At 43.7% G+C, this 19856-nt stretch overlaps 2 protein-coding genes across 2 annotated transcripts in view; one reads left to right on the top strand and one right to left on the bottom strand.

Annotated features, from left to right (window-relative positions):
• The first annotated feature begins 157 nt into the window (after nt 1–157).
• On the top strand, nt 158–9443 carry RAD9B (RAD9 checkpoint clamp component B). The gene is made up of 11 exons (XM_032229336.1): nt 158–233; nt 1406–1476; nt 2317–2466; nt 2830–2944; nt 4073–4172; nt 4366–4472; nt 5680–5786; nt 6527–6591; nt 8009–8363; nt 8874–8990; nt 9306–9443. Exons 1-11 carry the CDS (start codon nt 197–199, stop codon nt 9432–9434), a joined length of 1353 nt encoding a protein of 450 aa, XP_032085227.1. The 5' UTR covers nt 158–196; the 3' UTR covers nt 9435–9443.
• Nucleotides 9444–10638: 1195 nt separating this feature from the next.
• The window catches only part of PPTC7 (protein phosphatase targeting COQ7), a 26708-nt gene continuing 17490 nt past the window's right edge, over nt 10639–19856 (bottom strand). Inside the window, exons 4-6 of the mRNA XM_032229291.1 lie at nt 16011–16134; nt 15373–15502; nt 10639–14477 (exon numbers count right to left, since the gene is read on the bottom strand). Of these exons, the coding sequence (XP_032085182.1) occupies nt 14419–14477; nt 15373–15502; nt 16011–16134 (313 nt within the window). The 3' untranslated portion in view covers nt 10639–14418. The remainder of the gene's footprint in view (nt 14478–15372; nt 15503–16010; nt 16135–19856) is intronic.

Here is a 19856-nt window from a genome sequence, read left to right as displayed (position 1 = left end):
CGCTAAAGAGCCGGAAGTGACGGCTCCAACGAAAAAAGCCCCCCTTTATTCGTCATTCCCACCCTCTTAAGGACTCGCCGGCCGGCCTGAGTTCTCGCGATATTTCCTCCAGGCGAGAGTTCCCGCTTTTTTTCTTGAGGCAGGGACTTTTCAGACGTTCTCCAGACACGCGTGTTTTTCCCCCCCTCATCCTTTCATGATGAAGTGTGTCATTGGGGGCGCCCGTGTCAGAGGTATAGCACCTCAATGCTTTAAGAGGGGGGAAAACGCAGTTTAATCTTGCCACTTTCCCCAAAAATCCAAATTATATATATGTATATGTATGTATGTATGTATACATGTATACATGTATGTATGTATATACATGTATGTATGTGTGTATATGTATGTGTATATATATACATGTATGTGTATATATGTATGTGTATATACATGTATGTGTATATATACATGTGTGTATGTGTATATGCATGTATGTGTATATATATATACACGTGCATGTATGTGTGTATATACATGTATGTATGTATATGTATGTATGTGTGTATATGTATATATGTATGGATGTGTGTATATATATACGTGTATGTATGTATGTATATACATGTGTGTATATGTATGTATACATGCATGTATGTGTGTATATACATGTATGTATATGTATGTATGTGTGTATATGTATGTATGTATGTATGTGTATATATATATATGTGTGTGTATATACGTACATATATATGTACGTATATTTGTGTGTGTAATTTTTTTTACTTATCAAATTGGTAATGCCCATTTCCTTGACCAAAGCAACTGTATGGTGCAGTTCCATAAAATCATAAAATATCAAAGCATTAAAATTAGCAGCAATTAAATTTATTGGCAAGTGTAAGAATCAGAATAAAGTGCAACCCGAAGGATAGCAATGCTGATAAAATTGGTGTGTCCGTGTGAAAAAGGCCCATTTTACGGAAGGAATTTAGATTGCATCTTTTTTGGAGGGGTTAATTGACATGAGCAAAATTTCTGCTGAGTTGAATTCAGAAATTAATCGAAATCAGGCATTTCCCGTCGGCTTCCTTGTCCTGCAGCACTTAAACCAAAGATATCGGAAGTCCCTTGCACAATTGGGCTTCCATCCCTCTCAAAGGGTCATGTTTTTTCCTCTCGCCATCTGGGAAATCCTAGCACACTACAGCAAAGATAACAGCTGATTTTGGGGTTGCTAAGAGGTTGAGGCAGACAAGCACCTCCCAATCTTACCACATTGTGCATTTAATTTTTATTTTTTGCTTATCTGTAACTTAGGAACGATGCAGTTAATGCAGATAGAAAGTCGCTCTCTTCTCCCCTTCCAAAATGGGTTTGCATCGTGCAATATTAACGCCCCTTCCCCGAATCTTCCCCACAGTGTTTGGAAGGGCTCTGCATGCCATCGGGAGGATCAGCGATGAATTCTGGATCGACCCAAAGGAAAAAGGAGTGAGTAAATCCTGCATCCCGAAGAAAACAACTTGGGAGCTGAGTCATGGGTTCCAGAGAAAAATCCACTGTCAATTGCCACGCCAGGGTGGGGCTCCCCAAACATCCGTTGTTAATTAAGGAAAAACCTCGTTTTGCTCAGAGGGGCCTCATTTGGATGAGAGCCTTTGTACCAACCGCACAAAAACAGCTTTCTACCCCCTCACTGGCGCTTAAATGTTGCCTAGAATTACATGTGCAACATTCAAAACGAATAATATTTGTGCAAAACGTGCTAGGATTTCCACCGTTTCCCCGTATTGCAAAATCTAGTGTTTTTCCGCTCACCATCTGGAAACTCCTAGCACAAGATAACAACAGCTGATTTTGGGGTAGTTAAGAATTAGGTTGAAGCAAACGAGCGTTTTTGTGTTACCATATTGTGCATTTTTTGCTTATCCATAACCTAGGAAGGGACGCAGCGGCTAAGATGCTGAGCTTGTCGATCAGAAAGATTGGCGGCTCGAATCCCCAGCGCCACGTAACGGAGTGAGCTCCTGTTCCTTGTCCCAGCTTCTGCCAACCTAGCAGTTCGAAAGCATGTAAAAAATGCAAGCAGAAAAATAGGAACCACCTTTGGTGGGAAGGGAACAGCGTTCCATGCACTTTCGGCGTTGAGTCATGCCAGCCACATGACCACGGAGACGTCCTCAGACAGCGCTGGCTCTTCAGCTTTGAAACGGAGATGAGCACCGTCCCCTAGAGTTGGGAATGACTAGCACAGATGTGCGAGGGGAACCTTTACCTTTAATTTAGGAGCGATACAGTTAATAGAGACACATAATTTTATCCTGTCCACAGCTTTTCCTGAGGACGGTAAATAGTTCCAGATCTGCCTATGGCTGTGTCTTCTTTTCATCCACGTTCTTCCAAAATTATTCCTATGGAAACGCCACTGAATGGAGCCTGAATGGGGAGACTGTTCAATTCGCATGTAAATTAATAATCAAGGTAAGTTTCAACCAACTGAACCGAAAGCTGCTTCATTGCTACAAAAATACAGTTTTATTTAGTGAAATACGTAGAGAAGTGATGTATGATCAAATGCATACTTTACCTCCAATATACCTTTTGGGGGGGGATTTATTGCAGCTGGTAAAACTTGAGGAAAAATGGGATATCATTTTCTAACATTAGTAATCAGGGGGAAAAAATGAAATTCCAAAACTATACTAATTACTATGCCTAAGAAAAATAAGGCATAAGATGATTCATACAGTTGTGCTTAATACTTTTTGACTGCGAGAGGATTCTGCAGCCATTATTTTTCCCCGTGCAAATCCCTGCATTAATACGTTTTTTTTTCCATTTCAGGCCATTCTGCCTTTGTTTCGATGCTTGCACACACACGAAAGAAATGTGGAAAAGTGCAACATTTACACAGACGTGAACGACTGCCATATTGTTTTTAAGCTATTCTGCAAACACGGTAAGCGCGTGATCTTGTCAGTCCTACATGACCTGGAAGGCAACGTTAAAAATGTTATCGGTCAGGATTTTTAAAAAAACTCCTCCCTGCCTTGGTTGGAGATATTTTGACTGTGGAATTTTCCAAGGAAGTCCTCAAAAATTGAGTGCCCGGAGGGAGCATGTGAAATGAAATTGTTGCTGGATTTGAATCCTCTGAAAAGCCTTTGAGATAAAAAATGGGGTCACTTACAAAGATGGCTCTCTTATAGTTTCAAGATCCTGGGATTAAATCAATAAATCAACATTTGTGAGAGTGGCAGTTATTAAATATGCTACCGATGGATCAGGTGGCACTATATTTTTAATTAAGTCTGCATGCTGCGGAAGCCATTGTTAGGGGAGAAAAATATCCTAGCCCTTTCAAAAAATTTAAACTGTTGTATGTTGTCCACCAGAGAGCAAAAAAATTGGCCTCTTTTAATCAGCACAATGGAGCTGGGTAGTCAAATGTTATGAGAAGCAGATGATTGATTTTGCTATATGAAGAGGTGGTACATTTTTTTGGTTATTAAGAGTTCTTTTAAGTGAGTTTCTTGGGCAGCTGCTAAATTCAGCAATCTTCTGCCCCCATCACTTCTGGCTTTGGAGAAGATGGACTCATGCAGGGAAATTCTCAAGGCCATTCCCAAATCGTGCTTCTGGAGAATTATTTTCGTTCTGACCCTCCAAGTACAGATGGTTTTCTCCTCAGCTTACAGGGCAGATAAGACATTGAGCACACTTCGGATAAAGGAGAATATTGCTGGTTTAGGGTTGAAAGGAAGGGACCGTTGATGCTCTCTTAAGCTTTCTTGCAGACGTTTCATGACCCTGCTAGGTAACAACATCAGTGCTGGAAGGGAGTGGGGTTTGCGGAGAGGAAGAGGATGAGGAGAACAATGACTTTGGGGTCCTTGGTGCTCTGTGGACTTGGTTATTTTCTTGCAGAGCCAAACTAGGTAACGCCATCAGTGATAATATTAGTATACTTCCTATTTAATTATGCTGAAATTTAAAAAAAAAATACTCTATAGTCAATTCATTTCACATTGGCTTGGGGTAGCCTGCAGGGAGACTTGGATTTCAAACCGTATCCTTTTCCCATCAGGTGTCGTGAAAACTCACAGCTTAGCTTTCCAGGAGTGTGAGCCTCTTCAAGCTGTGTTTGCAAAACATTTGTGTACCAATGTACTGAAAATCCACTCCAGGTAACATCAGAGGCACATCGGCAATTGGCTTGTTTTGTTGTGATTTGATCGTGTGCATCGAATGAAATGCGAACGGTTGTTGGGTCACCGACGGGATCTCGGCCTTGTTAATTCAGAGAGAGAGGAAAATAATTTAATGGGAGCAGTCCAATTTGTAACCTGAATTAACCATCCAGGTTTTTGTACATTCCAGGCAGCTGTCTGACATGCTGATCCACTTTCCGACGTACCAAGAAGAAATAACATTAGGTGTAACGCCAATGAAAGTTTGCTTCAAGACTTACATAGAGGATGAGATGGGTGAGGATTGGGCTTCCGTGGTGGGATTAAAGATACAACTTTGAATTTGTAATATCCCTGAATGCAAGAGGTTACTGTAAGATATGGCCATCTTATTGACTTTCTTTTTTTTTTCTTTAATCTCCTTTGTTTTAATAAATTTTAGACTGTGTTTGTTAAAAACCTATACCGTGTACGGGCTCTGGGAAGTCGGGGGGGGGGGGGAAGGGAGGTGGGGTCTTAGGGGGGAGGGGGGGAATATAGTATGTGTTAGATTTTATAGTAACGCGATTGCACTTGTATACTGTTGCTCTTTAATTCTAGTGTAAAAATAGGACAAGCTGAATATATTGATAGATAGTAGAAATACACCGAAGGGAGGAGTAGAGGGAAAGAAGAAAGAGGGGTAGAGAGGGTGGGAGAGAGGAATGGAGGGAGGGTGAGAAGGAAGGGAGGGAGTGTATTGGGAGAGAGGAGTGATAGAGGGGGAGGGGAAGTAGGGTAGAGGGGAATGTTGGAGGGAAGAAGGAAAGTTGGAGGGGGGCGAAAGAAAGGGTGTATGGTGGGTCGAAGTGGTATATTGGGTTTGTATTTTGGGGGGTATTGTTGACAAGAGGGAGGGCTGTGTTTATTGTTCAATGTTATATGCCCCGGTTATGCACAGTATATATGTGACTGTACGAAATGAAATGAAAATGAAAATAAAACATATTTAAACCAAGATATGGCCATATTATACAGTCAAATAATGTCTACTAAATATTCAAAAAGCACAGAACTGAAAAACCTTTTTTTAAAAAACCAATAGTGAAATATACTGTTAGTATTCACTCTTTTATAAGCAGTAGCCACAATGAAAGAAGCATTCAAAATTAATCTGATAATGGCACTCAATTTTGCTGCAAATAGATTTAAGTTAGGAACCTGTCAAATACACATCCATTTATCCACCTAAATTCAGCATATTAACCAGATCTGTAGTTTAACTGTGGTGGTATTTTCTTTTCTGATATTTGGAATCATTTTGCATTGATTTTCAGATATATTTTGTGGCATGTAATAGCTGAAGGCTCATCACCCGTTAACTATATTTGGGATGGAAATGGTCACCAGCCCCGTTCTGTACCCTAATCAAACTTTTATTAACCATTCTAAGAATTCTCAACAAACCTGTGTTTTTTTAAAGGTCGTTTTTTTTTAAATCTCGCATCATTCTTTATTTCGACAGAATTTGCAAAGGCAACACATACGGAAATCCATCTCAGTCCTGATGAATTTGAATATTTTCAAGTCGGGGTAGATTCGGAAGTCACATTTTGCCTTAAAGAACTACGGGTAACGGGGTTAATTCTACCGTTTTGATTGTAGCGTGCACTTCATAAATATCTGCTAGAGGCTCTCATTAGGAAAAGGAGGATAACGGAGCAAATGCCACTCGGATATTCTTTGGATGCTGTTCTTGTATCAAAGCTCAGCATCCCACAGAACCACAGCATTTTATATGCAGCCATGGCTGGCCAAAGATCTCCAGGTAGCCCTTAAATCAGTGGTGAAATTCAAATTTTTTTTTACTACTGGTTATGTGGGAGTGATGTGGCTTGGTGAGCGTGGCAGGGTAAGGATACTACAAAATCCCCATTCCCTCCCCACTCTGGGGCCAGCCCGAGGTGGCATTTGCCAGTTCTCCGAACTACTCAAAATTTCTCCTAAAGGATGATGGAGGGACGATAGGAAGTAGGAGAGAGGTAGAAGAAAGAGGTGTATGGAGAGCAGAAGAGCTAATAATGGGTTTTAATTTGGGGGGGGGGCGCTGATGACAAGAGGAACTGATGTAATCATTATTTAATACTATATGATACTGGCTATGCATAGTATACATCTGATTGTATGTTATGAAAATGGAAATAAAAATATGTTTATAAAAAAAAATATCTGCTACCGGTTCTCCAGAACTTGCTGGATTTCACCCCTGCCTTAAATCTAGTAATAAACACTGCGGTGGCAAGCATTGGAATTCATCATCTTCTTCTCCTCTTAGAGAGCTGAATTAATTCCCCTCTTTCACTTATTTTTAGGGTCTTCTGGTGTTCGCAGAAGCTCTCAGCGTCCCAGTCTCCGTCCATTTTGACGTATCTGGAAAGTAGGTAGACCTTTATCCTTTTAATAAACCAGTGCCATATTTTATGGCCTTGTTTTAAAACTTTTAAAACTACCTCAAGTGACCACAAGAATCTTCATTTTGTAAACCAATGGGTTTCTATGAGATTTATGGAATAGAAACATGCACTTCTAAGGATTTAGCCTACACCAGAGATCTTCAAACTTGGCAACTTTTAAGAGTTGCGGACAAGTCTTAAAGCTGCCAAGTTTGGGGGGACCCCTGCCCTCCATACACTGTACAAGAACCGTATATAAACACGGAGAAGCATGTACGCTAATAGCATGACAGCACCCAATTAAGGTGTGGGATTTTTCTGGAAGAAAGGAACACAATCCTGTTTATTGCCATGATCACAGGGTGCCTGTTTTCCGAGACAGACCGACCGTTACAATAGAAAGACGGACATTCTTAGATATTTTGAGGTTAAGAAGACGGGGAAACCCGATTCAACAGGTTTTGGGGACATGTTTAAACAAAGGGTTTAAAGTTTTCCGTTGCAAACGGAAACAGTTCTGCTTTTTGTGCCAAAGCGGCCAAGTTAAGGATTCTGTTGGGAAGGAGATAAGCCGGCATGTGATTGATCTTGATCAGAATGGAATTCTTTTGGTTTTGGAAAAAAAACCAAAGGGGCCTCTTTCAAGGCTGCCCCCTCCCTCTATGAACCTTTAGACAGACAGGTAAGCCCTGATAGGATTATAAAGCAGTCAGAACTCGAACCTTCCTGGGTCATGCAGCTGCCTGGGGCTGGTCCTGGTTTGAGGTGGCACAATGGTTAGAGTGCAGCACTGCAGACCACTTCAGCTGACTGCTAACTGCAGTTCGGCGGTTCAAATCTCACCGGCTCAAGGTTGACTCAGCCTTCCATCCTTCCGAGGTGGGTAAAATGAGGACCCGGACTGTGGGGGCAATGTGCTGACTCTGTAAGCCGCTTAGAGAGGGCTGAAAGCCCTAGGAAGCGGTATATAAGTCGAACTGCTATTGCTATTTTGCATATGCAAATAGGGGAGCAGGAAAGAGAGGGAGGAGGGAAGAGGTAGCAAAAGGAGGCATGGAGGTGGGGGGGGGAAGAGAGAGACGGGGGGGGTAGGGGAAACTACAAATATTCTCCTTTATTGGCGAGGGGTGAGAATTTGCAATCTTGCTTTCATTATTTTGGCATCTCGAGGCCCACAATTGGCAAATGAAAAATTGAATGCTAGAAAGGCACATGGCTATATCCTGCTAAGATGGATTGGAGAGGTATGTTTTAGTCTGGGATTTTGGGGAGCGGAAATATGGAGGCAGAAAACGATTCCATTCGTGCATCCGTCTTTGAGGCGAACCGGCCCCTGCGTGAATGCAGCCCCTTTTCCTCTTTAGCATCACCTTATTTATTATTATTTTTTTGCATTTCAAGGCCGGTCGCCTTCAGCCTCGAGGATACGGCAATAGAAGCACTGTTTGTTTTGGCCACTTTATCCGGTACCGAAAGCTGCACAGCGACCAGTAAATCACAAGCCAAAACAGGTAAATGTTATTTCAGGCCAAGATTTCTTGTAAAACACTCCTTTTCAGATAAGGGGACTGTCTCTCTCTCTCTCTTTCTCTCTCTCAGTATGGGAAAGGAGGGAAAAAGTCACGTTCTCGGGAGAGAACTTCCTAGAAAGATATTCTTGTCCTCATCCAAAGAATATCCCAGGCGTCCGAATATATTTCAGGTTCTGCAGGCAGCCAAGTGTGGCAGAAGCCAGACGAGAAAACGTCCTTCACGGTGACCTTTAAAGCAGATTACTTTTTTTTTCCATCCGGTCAAACAATCGTAATGATTTCAACTGCTCCCCACCATGCTCAACAAGGGCTCGATGCCACCGAAGGCCCCCCCCTACAATGAGCAAGTGGAGGTTGCAAAGAAGGAAAATGGCCAGCTGTGTATCAGCAACTTGCTTGGCAAAGGAACAGAGAGGCAGATGAAATCCGTTGCCCAGAGCCAGACAGGACTCGCCTTTTTCAAATCTCTCCACTCGTCTTAGAACAGGCCCCAAGGAGAGCAGAGGTCTTCAAAGTTGGCAGCTTTAAGACTTGTGGACTTCAGCTCCACAATTCTCCAGCCAGCAGAGCTGGCTGGAGAATTGTGGGAGCTGAAGTCCACAAGTCTTAAAGCTGCCAACTTTGAAGACCTCTGCCTTAGAGGCCCTCCAGGACAAAACTCCAGGGTGAAGCTTCTTAAAAACAGCCACTGAAAGGGAAAACCATAACCCCAATCCATCTTTACGGCGTTTAAGGGGCCCCGCCTTAGAGAGAAGCAATCAACAAACCGCCAGCTGCAGGAGGAACGCACCCATGGCTCCCTCCGAGGGCTTCTCCACAGGGGAGGAACCCCTGGTCCCAACTACAATAAGGTAAAAGAAAGAAATCCCACTAAGAAGCTTCACATTTTATTGCTGCGTGCCTCTTAGCTTTCACCGGCAGCGTAGAAGCTGCCAGTGGGAGACAAATCCAGTTGCCTTAGTCAATTCGATCCGGTGGTTCTCTTCTAATGAATCGGGCTGAAAATGGTTGGGGAAAGAGCGTGGCAAAGAACTTGGCCTTCCGGCAATTAAAAACCATCCCGAGATTCAACGTGATCCAGTTCTTTGATCCCACTTTTTGTTACATGCAATTTCTTGGCTTTCTGGCTCAAGATCCCAGTGACGGTTCCTTTTTTCCTTTTCCAGTTTCATTCCTTGTTCTTCGGAGCAGTTTCCCCTAACGAGCAAAGCGATGCCGGTTTGCTTCCCAATTTGGCAGCGGTGAGCGACGCAGAAGAGGAGTGCGCCCACGGGCAGCTCTCTCCGACGTTTTAACCGCCGGACGTGCCGGTTAAGGCAAGCAGTTCAGTTTGGCCTGCAGGAAAATGCCATTTTCTGCTTATTTTAGGTGTTTTGACTTAACCCGAATGGCTGCCACTGCTTCCTATTTTACCAACCGTTGTTTTTATCTTCAACCTATGGATATTGTCGTAACTTTGTTCAGAATCCTCGAGTTAGTTGGACGGGGGTTAAAAAAAATAAACCCCTTTTGGTTTAGACGTGCATAATCTTCAGCCGAGCTTCCTTCAATGTGGGGGAAAAAACTTGTGAGAGCCGTTTTGGAGGGTTTTTTTTTCCAAAAGTTAGCATATCACACAATTAACTTACGATTAACTACAATGAACTAACCAGAGTTAGTTAACTGAAAAAAGGATCGTCGGATGTATCCTGCGTACCTCAGACATCAGATGCAAATGTTTTGGAAGTATGTTCAGTCGGTTGTTAAGATTGCTGTGGGCAACACTGGCAGTTACCCACAGCAACCTAACAAAAGGCAATTAATCACACACTCTTGCCGCTTCCTGGGCTCCTTCTTTAAGATCTCCTCCAGCGAAGGAGAATGAGGAGGGAGGAGGCTTTTGAAAGCAAAATGAAACCAGGAACGGAAAAAACGGAGGATCATTTCTCTAGCGGCGCTTGTTCAACTCCCCCAAACGTCTATAAAATGCGTTTTTTGTGTGTGTTTTGAGAAAGACACATGTTCCTTTGCTCCTTCCACTGAATTCCTCATTGCACACAAGATTTTTAAGATTTTAATTTTAGTGTCTCGCTGTTGCTAAGGTCATGGCTTGCCGGGAATTACCGGCTGAACATTACAACAAGCAGATCTTGTACGAAAGATTGGTAAGATTCCTTCTGTGTTGCCTGTTTGAGCAATGGAAGGTGCTTTGAGGCATTTGCTGCGTGAAAGAAATGAAAAGGCAGGCATGATGCAAATGCTTGGCATAGCTCTTCCTTGGGTTCTAGAGGGGCCATTTTGAGGCCTGATGATTTTCCAACCGTGCCAACTTGAAAATGTGTTGGACTTCGAATCCCAGAATTCCCCAGGCAGGCTGGGGAATTCTGGGAGTCGAAGTCCACACATCTTCAAGTTGCCAAGGTTGGAAAGCACTGATGAAAACAGGAGAGGAAAAAAGACAAAATCGCAACAGAGCACAGGGTTTTCTTGACGGTCACTATTCAAGGAAGCCCCCGCATATTGTATAAATACTATATTTATTAAATATCTTTACAGTTCATTTAAATGTATTTACAGATACTATTCTCGCACAAATTATACTCCAGACATTCAATTCACATAATTTAAATTTCCTTTTTTTTTGTTTTGTTTTGAAGGTAAGTTACAGGTCACAATAGTCTCGTTTAACAAGGAAAAAATAAACCCGGCATCCTAATTAGATCAGCTATCCTCGTCAGGAGAAGGAAATTAAAATAAAATTTAAAAAATGAAATTAAAAAAAAAAACAACCCCCCCAGGTCTGGATCGAGTCAGGTCTACCGCAGGAAAAAGCCCGTTCCCATGACTTCTTATCTCTGGCTTCCACCATGGACGGATTTTTTTTAAAATCCCCCTTTTTCCCTTTCGGATTTCAAATTGCTTTATTTTACTATTCGACCTTTGCAAGAAGAGATCGGATGGTGAAGCCAAGCAGGATCCGGAGGGGCTTCTAAGAGAGCGGGAGAGAACTTTCTACAGGGGAGGGGGGGGGGAACCAGGAGGCTGCCAAGCCCACCCACTCGCCCTGCTTCAAGGAAGAGACGGGCAAAGGCGTTCAAGACCCCATCCCCAACTTTGGGGATGCAGCAGACTTAAGAGGACAGAGGTGCTACAGAGAAGGGGAGGGCTGGGAAAACCTTTGCCCACCCCACCCTCGAGAAATCGGCGTTTGCTTCTCTCTCAAGGCAGCTCTGGGTCCCACTGCAAGCCCCCTCCTCAATAAGAGCAGCAGAGCCCCCTCCTACACCTGAAAAACCCAACAGCAGGCATTTTCAGAAGTCAGACGCTGGAGCTGCTCCAATGAATGGGGGGAGGGGGGTTTCCTCACCCATGCCTCCCCCTCCCCAAAGCAGGCTGGGGTCCAGCTCTCCTCCGTCAAGGTACCCCCAATTTTAAGAGCAGAAAGGAAAATGGAATGTGCCCATTCCTAACCCCGGATCATGACACCGAGCAGAAGCAGGCACGGCTTGGGAGGGTTGGCGCGAAGGCTCCCATCCGTTCCTTTATGGGTCTTTTTTTTCCCTTTTTTTGTAAAAAAATAAAATTCTTGTGCGCAGACAGCTTTTTAAGTTCCTAGGGAAGAAATCGGGGTCTGTTAGGATTAAAGGCTTATCTTTAAAATAGGGGAAGGGGTGGTGGGCCCAGGGGAGGCCTTGAGCATGCAATAGAATTTGTGTATAATACAGTATTGCTTTTAAAAACACAGATGGCCGGAAAAAGCTATAAACTCCTCAGGGGGTCTTTGGTGTTGTCCCAAGGGGGAGGGAAGGGGTGGGGGGGATGGATGCAAGTTTTAAAAAACTTCAATTTGACTATGGCTTTATAAAAATAAAATAAAAACAAAAAACGGTCCTAAGGAACAAATGGCTTCACAGATAACGGCTAAGAGTAGAAATTGCTTTAAAATGAAACAACGCCAAGGATAAAGCCGCCAAGGCTTACGAACCCCATCGCTACTTCTAAAAGCCGTGTTTGCTCAACCACCTTGGCGGCTTTTAAGACGGGTGAACTTCAACTCCCAGAATTCCCCCCGCAGCTGGCAGGGCAATTCGGGGGGGGGGGGGGGGGCAAAGTCCACCGGCCTTAAAAGCCGGCAAGGTTCCGCCACGGCGTTTTAAAGCACCTTCCCCTCCATCGTCAGCCGACCGTGTTGCAGAAGGCGGCGGCGAGAATATGACCCCTGCTTGATCTCTAAGAGACCCAGGACAGTGGGGGAAACGGGGGGGACGACAGTAGCTCCCTCAGGGGTTGCTCAAAAGTAAAGAGATGGCAACCAGCGAGAGGCGAATTCCCAATTAAGAGCTGGCCTACCCCTCCCACGAAGCGGGGACGAAGGGGCTGCATAAAAGACCTATTAATATACAATTTCTAGCCCAAGGTACTTAGGCCCAGCTGGGTCAGCGCCAGGATGAGGGGAAGGGGCTTGAAATGGTTTGTACAACATTATAATGGGCCTAAGTGGGTTTGGTTTTTTTTTTTTAATATGGTGCAATTTTCATCCATCCACTGTACGCCACCCTGTATCCGTACCCCCCAAAACCGATCAGTTTCGTCAAGCTACGTTGTTAAGGCAATCTGGACGAAAGAAAAACGAAGGTGATTTCTAAAAGAAAACTTGGAAACGTCGGTCGGAACAGCTTCTAAAAAATGAATTATTATTATTATTATTTTGCCCCCTATCGTCACAACTGAAATGCCTGTTAGAAAGCAGGACGCATCGAAACGAACCCACATGTACACGGTACATGTTAAAATTATAAATAAAAGCCGGACACAATTATGCAAATGTATAGTTACAGCCACCAAAAAAAATAATTTTTAAAACAGGCTGAGGTAACCTCAAAACGTACAATTTTAACAGGAATAAACCTGGCAGTAAAAAAAAACAACACACACACACACACACACCCCTTTGTTGTGAGTTTTTCTTTTAAAGAAAAAAAAAAAAGGACGGTTGCTTTTACTCGCCAAGATTATCAACTAAACATCAACGTGACCCCAACTTGCTGTATAAAACATGGCTTTTTCGTTGCGAAGGACTTTTTGTTTCTCCTACTGGCAATAAACACCACCAACAACAAAATTTATGAAAAAACTGACCGAGAGTTTTATACATCCCTCTAGGCGTTATGTATAAATAAAAACAGCTTTAGAAAAACGGGGTAGGGGAACTTAATAGCTACTGAGAAATTGCACTGAGTTGTGTGTCGATGCAAAAAGGGAGGAAAAAAATCACAATATCGCCAATTAGCAACTAGAGCCCTGTAAACATGTACTTTCTCAGGGAATCCTATGCGCAAACCTTTCACCGGTGCTCAGCCTCCCTCGACCTCTTTGAGATTTTTCTGCCCCCAAAGCGTTAGGCGGTGGTCGGGCAGAAAATATCCAGCTACCAAATGGGCCCCGTTCCACTGGTTGTTAACAGTTTAGCACCTTTCACAAACACTCCTTTCACACATGCGCGCCACAATTCGAGACGAGTTGTGCGTTCCAAACTGAGTGACGAAGACCCCTGGCTAATACCGTGCAGACCGATTTTTTTTGCAACTTGGAAGATGGGCGGACTTCAACTCCCAGAATTCCCCAGCCAGCGCACCTTCAAGTCGCCCAGGTTCGAAACGTATAGGCTGCACTTGGAAAGCCCGTGGAGACGAAAAGGCTGCACTTGGAAAGCCCGTGGAGAATTCGGCTACAAACATACGTTTTCCAACATGTTAAGCCAGGAGACGGGACCTACTGAGCTTCCAACGATGAGAAATGGGCTTTCCCCCTCCCGCCCTCCCCAGCAATACCTGTTCAGGTTCCGTTTGCTGATTTGGAACAAACAAACAAGACCCCTTCCCCAGAATTAGTTTTAAACTACGCAAAGCCAATTTGACGTCCTTGTTTGCTCGCCCTTTTCTTCAGAGCCATAAGTAAAGGTTATTCCCCCTTCAGCCCCTCCCTCCCCTCCCCTCCCCGCCACGCTGCTTTCTACGCAATAGCTCCGAGTCAATTTTGAAAGACAGGCTTCAAGTATTGAAAAATTCTTCATTTCTTGCTTGGAGGTGTCCCCCAGGTGTCCTCCAGCTGAGGTTTTGGGCCGGGGGGTCTTGGCTGCATCTTAAAACAGGCAATGGACGTAAGGTGTGTTTAGCCACTGAGGTCAGATGCAGAGAGAGAGAGAGAGAGAGACTTCCTGCCCGCAGGAAAATAGTACGTGTGAAGCGGAGAACATCTGGAGACATAACCAGTCTTTAAAAGCTTGAGTGTCACAGCTGGTCAGTCTGTGTATTCAGCTACTATAGAGAGAAGAACAGTGATGTCATCAGGTTTCCCACCTAAAAAGCAAGATGTGGAGAAGTTTTTAAAGGTATTATAAAAAGAGACTCCGGAAAGAGTGCAGAGAAGAGCAACAAAGAGGATTAGGGGGCTGGAGGCTAAAACACATGAAGAACGGTTGCAGGAACTGGGGGTGTCTAGTTTAATGGAAAGAAGGACCAGGGGAGACAGGATAGCAGTCTTCCGATATCTCAGGGGCTGCCCCAAAGAAGAGGGAGTCAAGCTATTCTCCAAGGCACCTTCAGGCAGGACGAGAAGCAATGGGTGGAAACTAATCAAGGAGAGAAGCAACCTAGAACTGAGGAGGAAATTTCCTGACAGTTAGAACAATCAATCAGTGGAACAGAAGTTGCCTCCAGAAGTTGTGGGGACTCCATCACTGGAGGCTTTTAAGAACAGCCACTTGTCTGGAATGGCATAGGATCTCCTGCTTGAGCAGGGGGCTGGACTAGAAGACCTCCAAGGTCCCTTCCCACTGTCATTCTATAGGTTTGCAGCTGAAGACCTGGTGCTGTAAAACTGCAGGGGCAAAATTGAACAGTCCCTCTCCTTAGGACAGCACCGGGAAAAGGAAATTCAACCCCAAAAGGGATGAAAAATGTATCAACAGCCTCCTCTAAATTCTCTGGGAAGTCTCTTTTAAGAGCTTCAAAGCTGCCAAGAGATTGAGACAAACCTTTACACAAACAAAATCGTATGATACGGTGGCAGGTATAAAAATGTGCACCACGCGTAGATGCCTGCCCGATCCAAATTAGTACATGGATTAAGGACTTGTCTCCTTCTGCGCGCTTTTGCAAGCTTAACTCTAGCCAACGAAGCCTTCCGGAGCCCCCGGAAGAATCCCCGGCCGTGCGGGGGAGTGTCGACTTCTGGCCACTGAGCCGCTCTTACCTCTTACATTCAGTCCATTGTCACACGCGAACTGTGCAAAGGGAGACATATAATTTGGGTCGTAGGCCAGCTGGTGCGCTTGCTCGGCAATGCTGCTCGCCGTCTGCTGGATGCTTTCGTAATTCGAGTTCTGGGTGGAAGGAGGGGGGAGAGAAAAACCGTGTGAGCGTTCAGAGGGCTGTTTCCCCGGCCACAAGCATGCAGTAGAACAGGCCCCGCTAACACAAAGGAGTTGGGTGTTCTCGCAAGGCGGATCCGCATTGGGAGTCAAAAGGGCGAAATAAACCCAAGGGCAAATCCCGCTCTTTCTACGGTTGCAAATTGGAGTGGATCCGATTCTGGAAAAAAAACAGATTATAAACCATCCGTCTGCTTCGGGAATTATGGGGGATGCACAAGAGCAGATTAAGAGATAAAACTTTTATCTCGACTTTTACTCCCGGCTGAGAAAAGGGTCAGAAGGTCACAGACTTGCCAAGCAGAGGGCCAGGGAAATTTTGCCAAACCCACCACGATTTGCCCCCTCCTCCCCCAAGTAGCCTCCTGCCATTTAACGGCAAGGCAACAGGGCAAGGGTTGGAGATACTGTATCCGTCAGAGAACCCTCTGCGTTTTTAAGCTCTCCGCCTCCTCTTTACCTTCAGTTTCTTCAGCTCCTGGAGGATCATGTAGTCGGGCATGTTGTCGAAGAGCCCGTCTGTGGCGGTCAGGATGATGTCTCCCAGCTGAACGTCAAAAGTGGTGCTGTCGGCAGCATCCGGGCTGGGAAAAGACCGAGGAGGGAGAGTGAGTTGAAATGCTCGGGGGTTTCCAGCTGTACAAGAAGGGCGGCTTCACCCTGCGCCAGCAAGATTTCCCCCCGTCTAATCCCAAAGGTGCTTTTTCAGGAGGCCACTGGACTTCCTTGTTTCATTTTCTGCCTTTGGAAGACAGAAAATGAAGTTTCGCTTCTCATCCCAGAAGCTTCTTCAGCTCTGACTGGATGGTGAGGAAGGGATGGACTGATTCTCCTTGCAGACGGAGCTGGTCATTTGCATCCTTTGAGAGGGTCGTTGAGGCCACTTGGAGGTTTCTCTGTGTCCTCAGGGTCTGGTGCAAATGGTTCTTGTGGTCTGCCATTTTTCCCTCTGGAAACCCATTCCTACTCCCACCCCCCATTCCAAAGGTCTTCATCCCAAATTGCACAGCTCAAAGTTTGTAGAGATTCTCAGCCATCCAGGTCCTGGGTGTCCCAAAAGGTGCTTTTTCACAAGACCGCTGGTTTTTTCTTGGTTTTTCTTTGAAGATGTTTCGCTTCTCATCCAAGAAGCTTCTTCAGCTCTGACTGAAGGATGTATTCTCCTTGCAGGCAGCTTGGAAAACCACCTCTGGGGCAACCATGAGCTGGATGGGTAAGGATCTCAATAGACTTCTCCAGTCTAATCAAGACAAAACCCAGGAAATGGGTAAAATGTGATTTTAAAAAAGTATTAGAATGCGGAAGATGCTATAATTAAAAAGATCTATGAATGTGCAGAAATGGACAGAATGACGGGTTGGCTGAGGGACAAAGGAGAAACGGAACATTACCTTAGCTGGAACTTATGGTATATGTGGGCGACAAGGAGAACAGCAGGGACTTAAAATGGGGAAAGTTAAAAGTGAACATGGGTATTGTAATAGATCCCTGAATTTTGTAATGAGATGATGTGGCTTAGAGACCTAACAATGAAGAAGGAAAGAAAAAGTTGGGCTGTGAATGACTGTCACCGTGGGGGGGGGGGAGGGGAGGGGGGGGTTGTATGTTTAAAATTGTATTTGTATTTGTATGTTTTACTCTTTAAAAAATGTATAACTAATAAAGATTAAAAAAAATGTAATCATGTTACAATGATTGGTTAAGAGTATAACCTTTTTTGTTTTGTTTAGCATAGCTGAAATAAATTGGAAAAAAAGCTAAAAAAAAAAGTATTAGAATGCGCTGAAATGGACAGACTCACAAAGGAAATAAAAGACAAAGAAGAATCTGAGTATTTCTCAGTATGGAATTTATGGTACAAATGGCTAGAGGAAAGATGCAAAGAATAAGAAAGCAATAAAGCGGGGGGGAGATTAAGAAATTAGAAAATAATCATGAAACCACAGAATTAACAAGAGGGGGAGAAACGTAAGATGGATTGTATATAAAACAGTACTGAATAAGAAGTATAACAGAAATATAGGTATATAGAAGGATATAAGATGTATTGTATAGAAAGAAGAACATGGAAAGAATAATAGGAATAGAAAAAATATAAGTATAAATAACTATGAGTAGACGAAAAATGTGTAAAAATAGACATATATAGAGATATAGATATATATAAAGGTATATATGTACAGATAAAAGGAGTATAATGGATGCTTAACAACATAGAAATGTTGCAGAGATGATATTTATGTTTTTCAAAAATGGGAAAAAAACTGTTTACTAAAAATATTCTTTAAAAAATTAAATGGCCTTAAGACAAGAATGAAGAGAGGAAAGGAGAGGAGGAAAGAAGAAAGGGGAATAGAGAGGAAGACAGGGAGGGGAAGTAAGAGTAGGAGAGAGGGCAGGAAGGGGAAGAAGCGGGGAGGAGTGGGGGGAAAGGAAGGGGAAGAAGAAAAGAGAAAGGAGAGGAGGAAAGAAGAAGAGGGGGAAGGAGAAAAGGAGAGGGGAAAAGTAGGGTTGGGGTAAAATAAGATGGATGAATGGGCAGGAAGAGAAGTCCCGATTATGTGTTTACATTTTTAGACGGGAGGAAAGAGTTGGTCAAAGATATGCACACAATATTAATAATAACTATGAGAATGTATATTTGGGAATGTATGTCTGAAGGATAAAAATAAAGAACTTTTGGAAAAAGGAAAAAGACAAGCATGAAAGTGATGCTGGGCTGAGCCACTGGTGGAGGGTTTAGGCACCCGGGGCCAAGGAGGGGGAGGGGGGGCTTGCCCAACATTGTCCAAAGACCCCTATGAGGGTCCCCAGAAGGAACGCAAAAGGAACTCTCCTTCGAGCAACCATTTCCCTCCTCCTGCTCCAGGTCTTTGCAGGATGCCGGTGCCCTTTTGCAGCCGGGGCTCCAGTGGGACAAAATGTGCTTTTTCCAAGGCTCCCGTTCAGAGCCTGGGGTTCTGCCAAGCGGGAGTTGACGGGGTTGACAGCACGGCTGGAAACAACCTTCGAGGGGGCTGAAATACAAGCGGCCGTCATGTGCCGGCCTCGCCTGCCTCTCAGGAGGTGCTGCCTCACTGCAGGAATATGTCAGCAGCTGCTGAACCTTTCCCAAAATCTCAGCAGGAGGAGGAGGAGGAGGAGGAGGAGGAAGAAGAAGAAGAAGAAGAAGAAGAAGAAGAAGAAGAAGAAGAAGAAGAAGAAGAAGAAGAAGAAGAAGAAGCAGCCGCCACTGACTGAACCAAGCTGCGTTGGAGCCACTGCAAGCTTCACAGGCCAAGTCATTTGTCTGGAATGGTATAGAGTCTCCTGCTTGGAGGCAGGGATTAGAAGACCTACAAGGTCTCTTCCCTCCCTAGGATTTTATCATTCTAGAGATAGATAGATAGATAGATAGATAGATAGATAGATAGATAGATAGATAGATAGATAGATAGATAGATAGATATGGATGGAGATAGATGGATAGATAGATAGATAAAGACAGACAGACAGACAGGCAGACAGATAGATAGATATAGATAGATAGATATAGATAGATTAGATAAAGACAAATAGATAGATAGATAGATAGATAGATATAGATAGATAGATAGATAGATAGATAAAGACAGACAGACAGACAGACAGACAGATATAGATATAGATAAGGTAGGTAGACAGAAAGATATAGATTAGATAGATAGATAGATAAAATAGATTAGATAGATATAAATAGATAGATAAAGACAGACAGACAGACAGATAGATAAAATAGATAAAGACAAATAGATAGATAGATAGATAGATAGATAGATAGATAGATAGATAGATAGATAGATAGATAGATAAAATAGATTAGATAGATATAGATAAATAAAGACAGACAGACAGACAGACAGAGCTATTTCCCTGAAAATACGACCTCCCTGGACAATAAGCCCAATTGGGGCTTTTGAGCGTATGTGCTAAAATAATCCCTCCCCCAAAATACTGCAATACAGCAGCAGCCATGAGGTGACCACGTTTGCCACTCCTGGACCTCAAAAATAACAAGGCCTCCCTGAAAATAAGACCATGTCTTATTTTTGGGGAAACACGATAGATAGATGATTGATAGATAGATAGATAGATAGATAGATAGATAGATAGATAGATAGATAGATAGATAGATGATAGATAGATGATAGATAGATAGATTGATAGCAATAGCAATAGCAATAGCAGTTAGACTTATATACCGCTTCATAGGGCTTTCAGCCCTCTCTAAGCGGTTTACAGAGTCAGCATATCGCCCCCAACAATCCGATAGATAGATAGATAGATA

The sequence above is a fragment of the Thamnophis elegans genome, chromosome 13, assembly GCF_009769535.1.
Source record: "Thamnophis elegans isolate rThaEle1 chromosome 13, rThaEle1.pri, whole genome shotgun sequence".
Classification (NCBI taxonomy): Eukaryota; Metazoa; Chordata; class Lepidosauria; order Squamata; family Colubridae; genus Thamnophis; species Thamnophis elegans.
The sequence above is the reverse complement of the archived record's forward strand: the minus strand, read 5'-3'. Positions and strand labels throughout refer to the sequence as shown.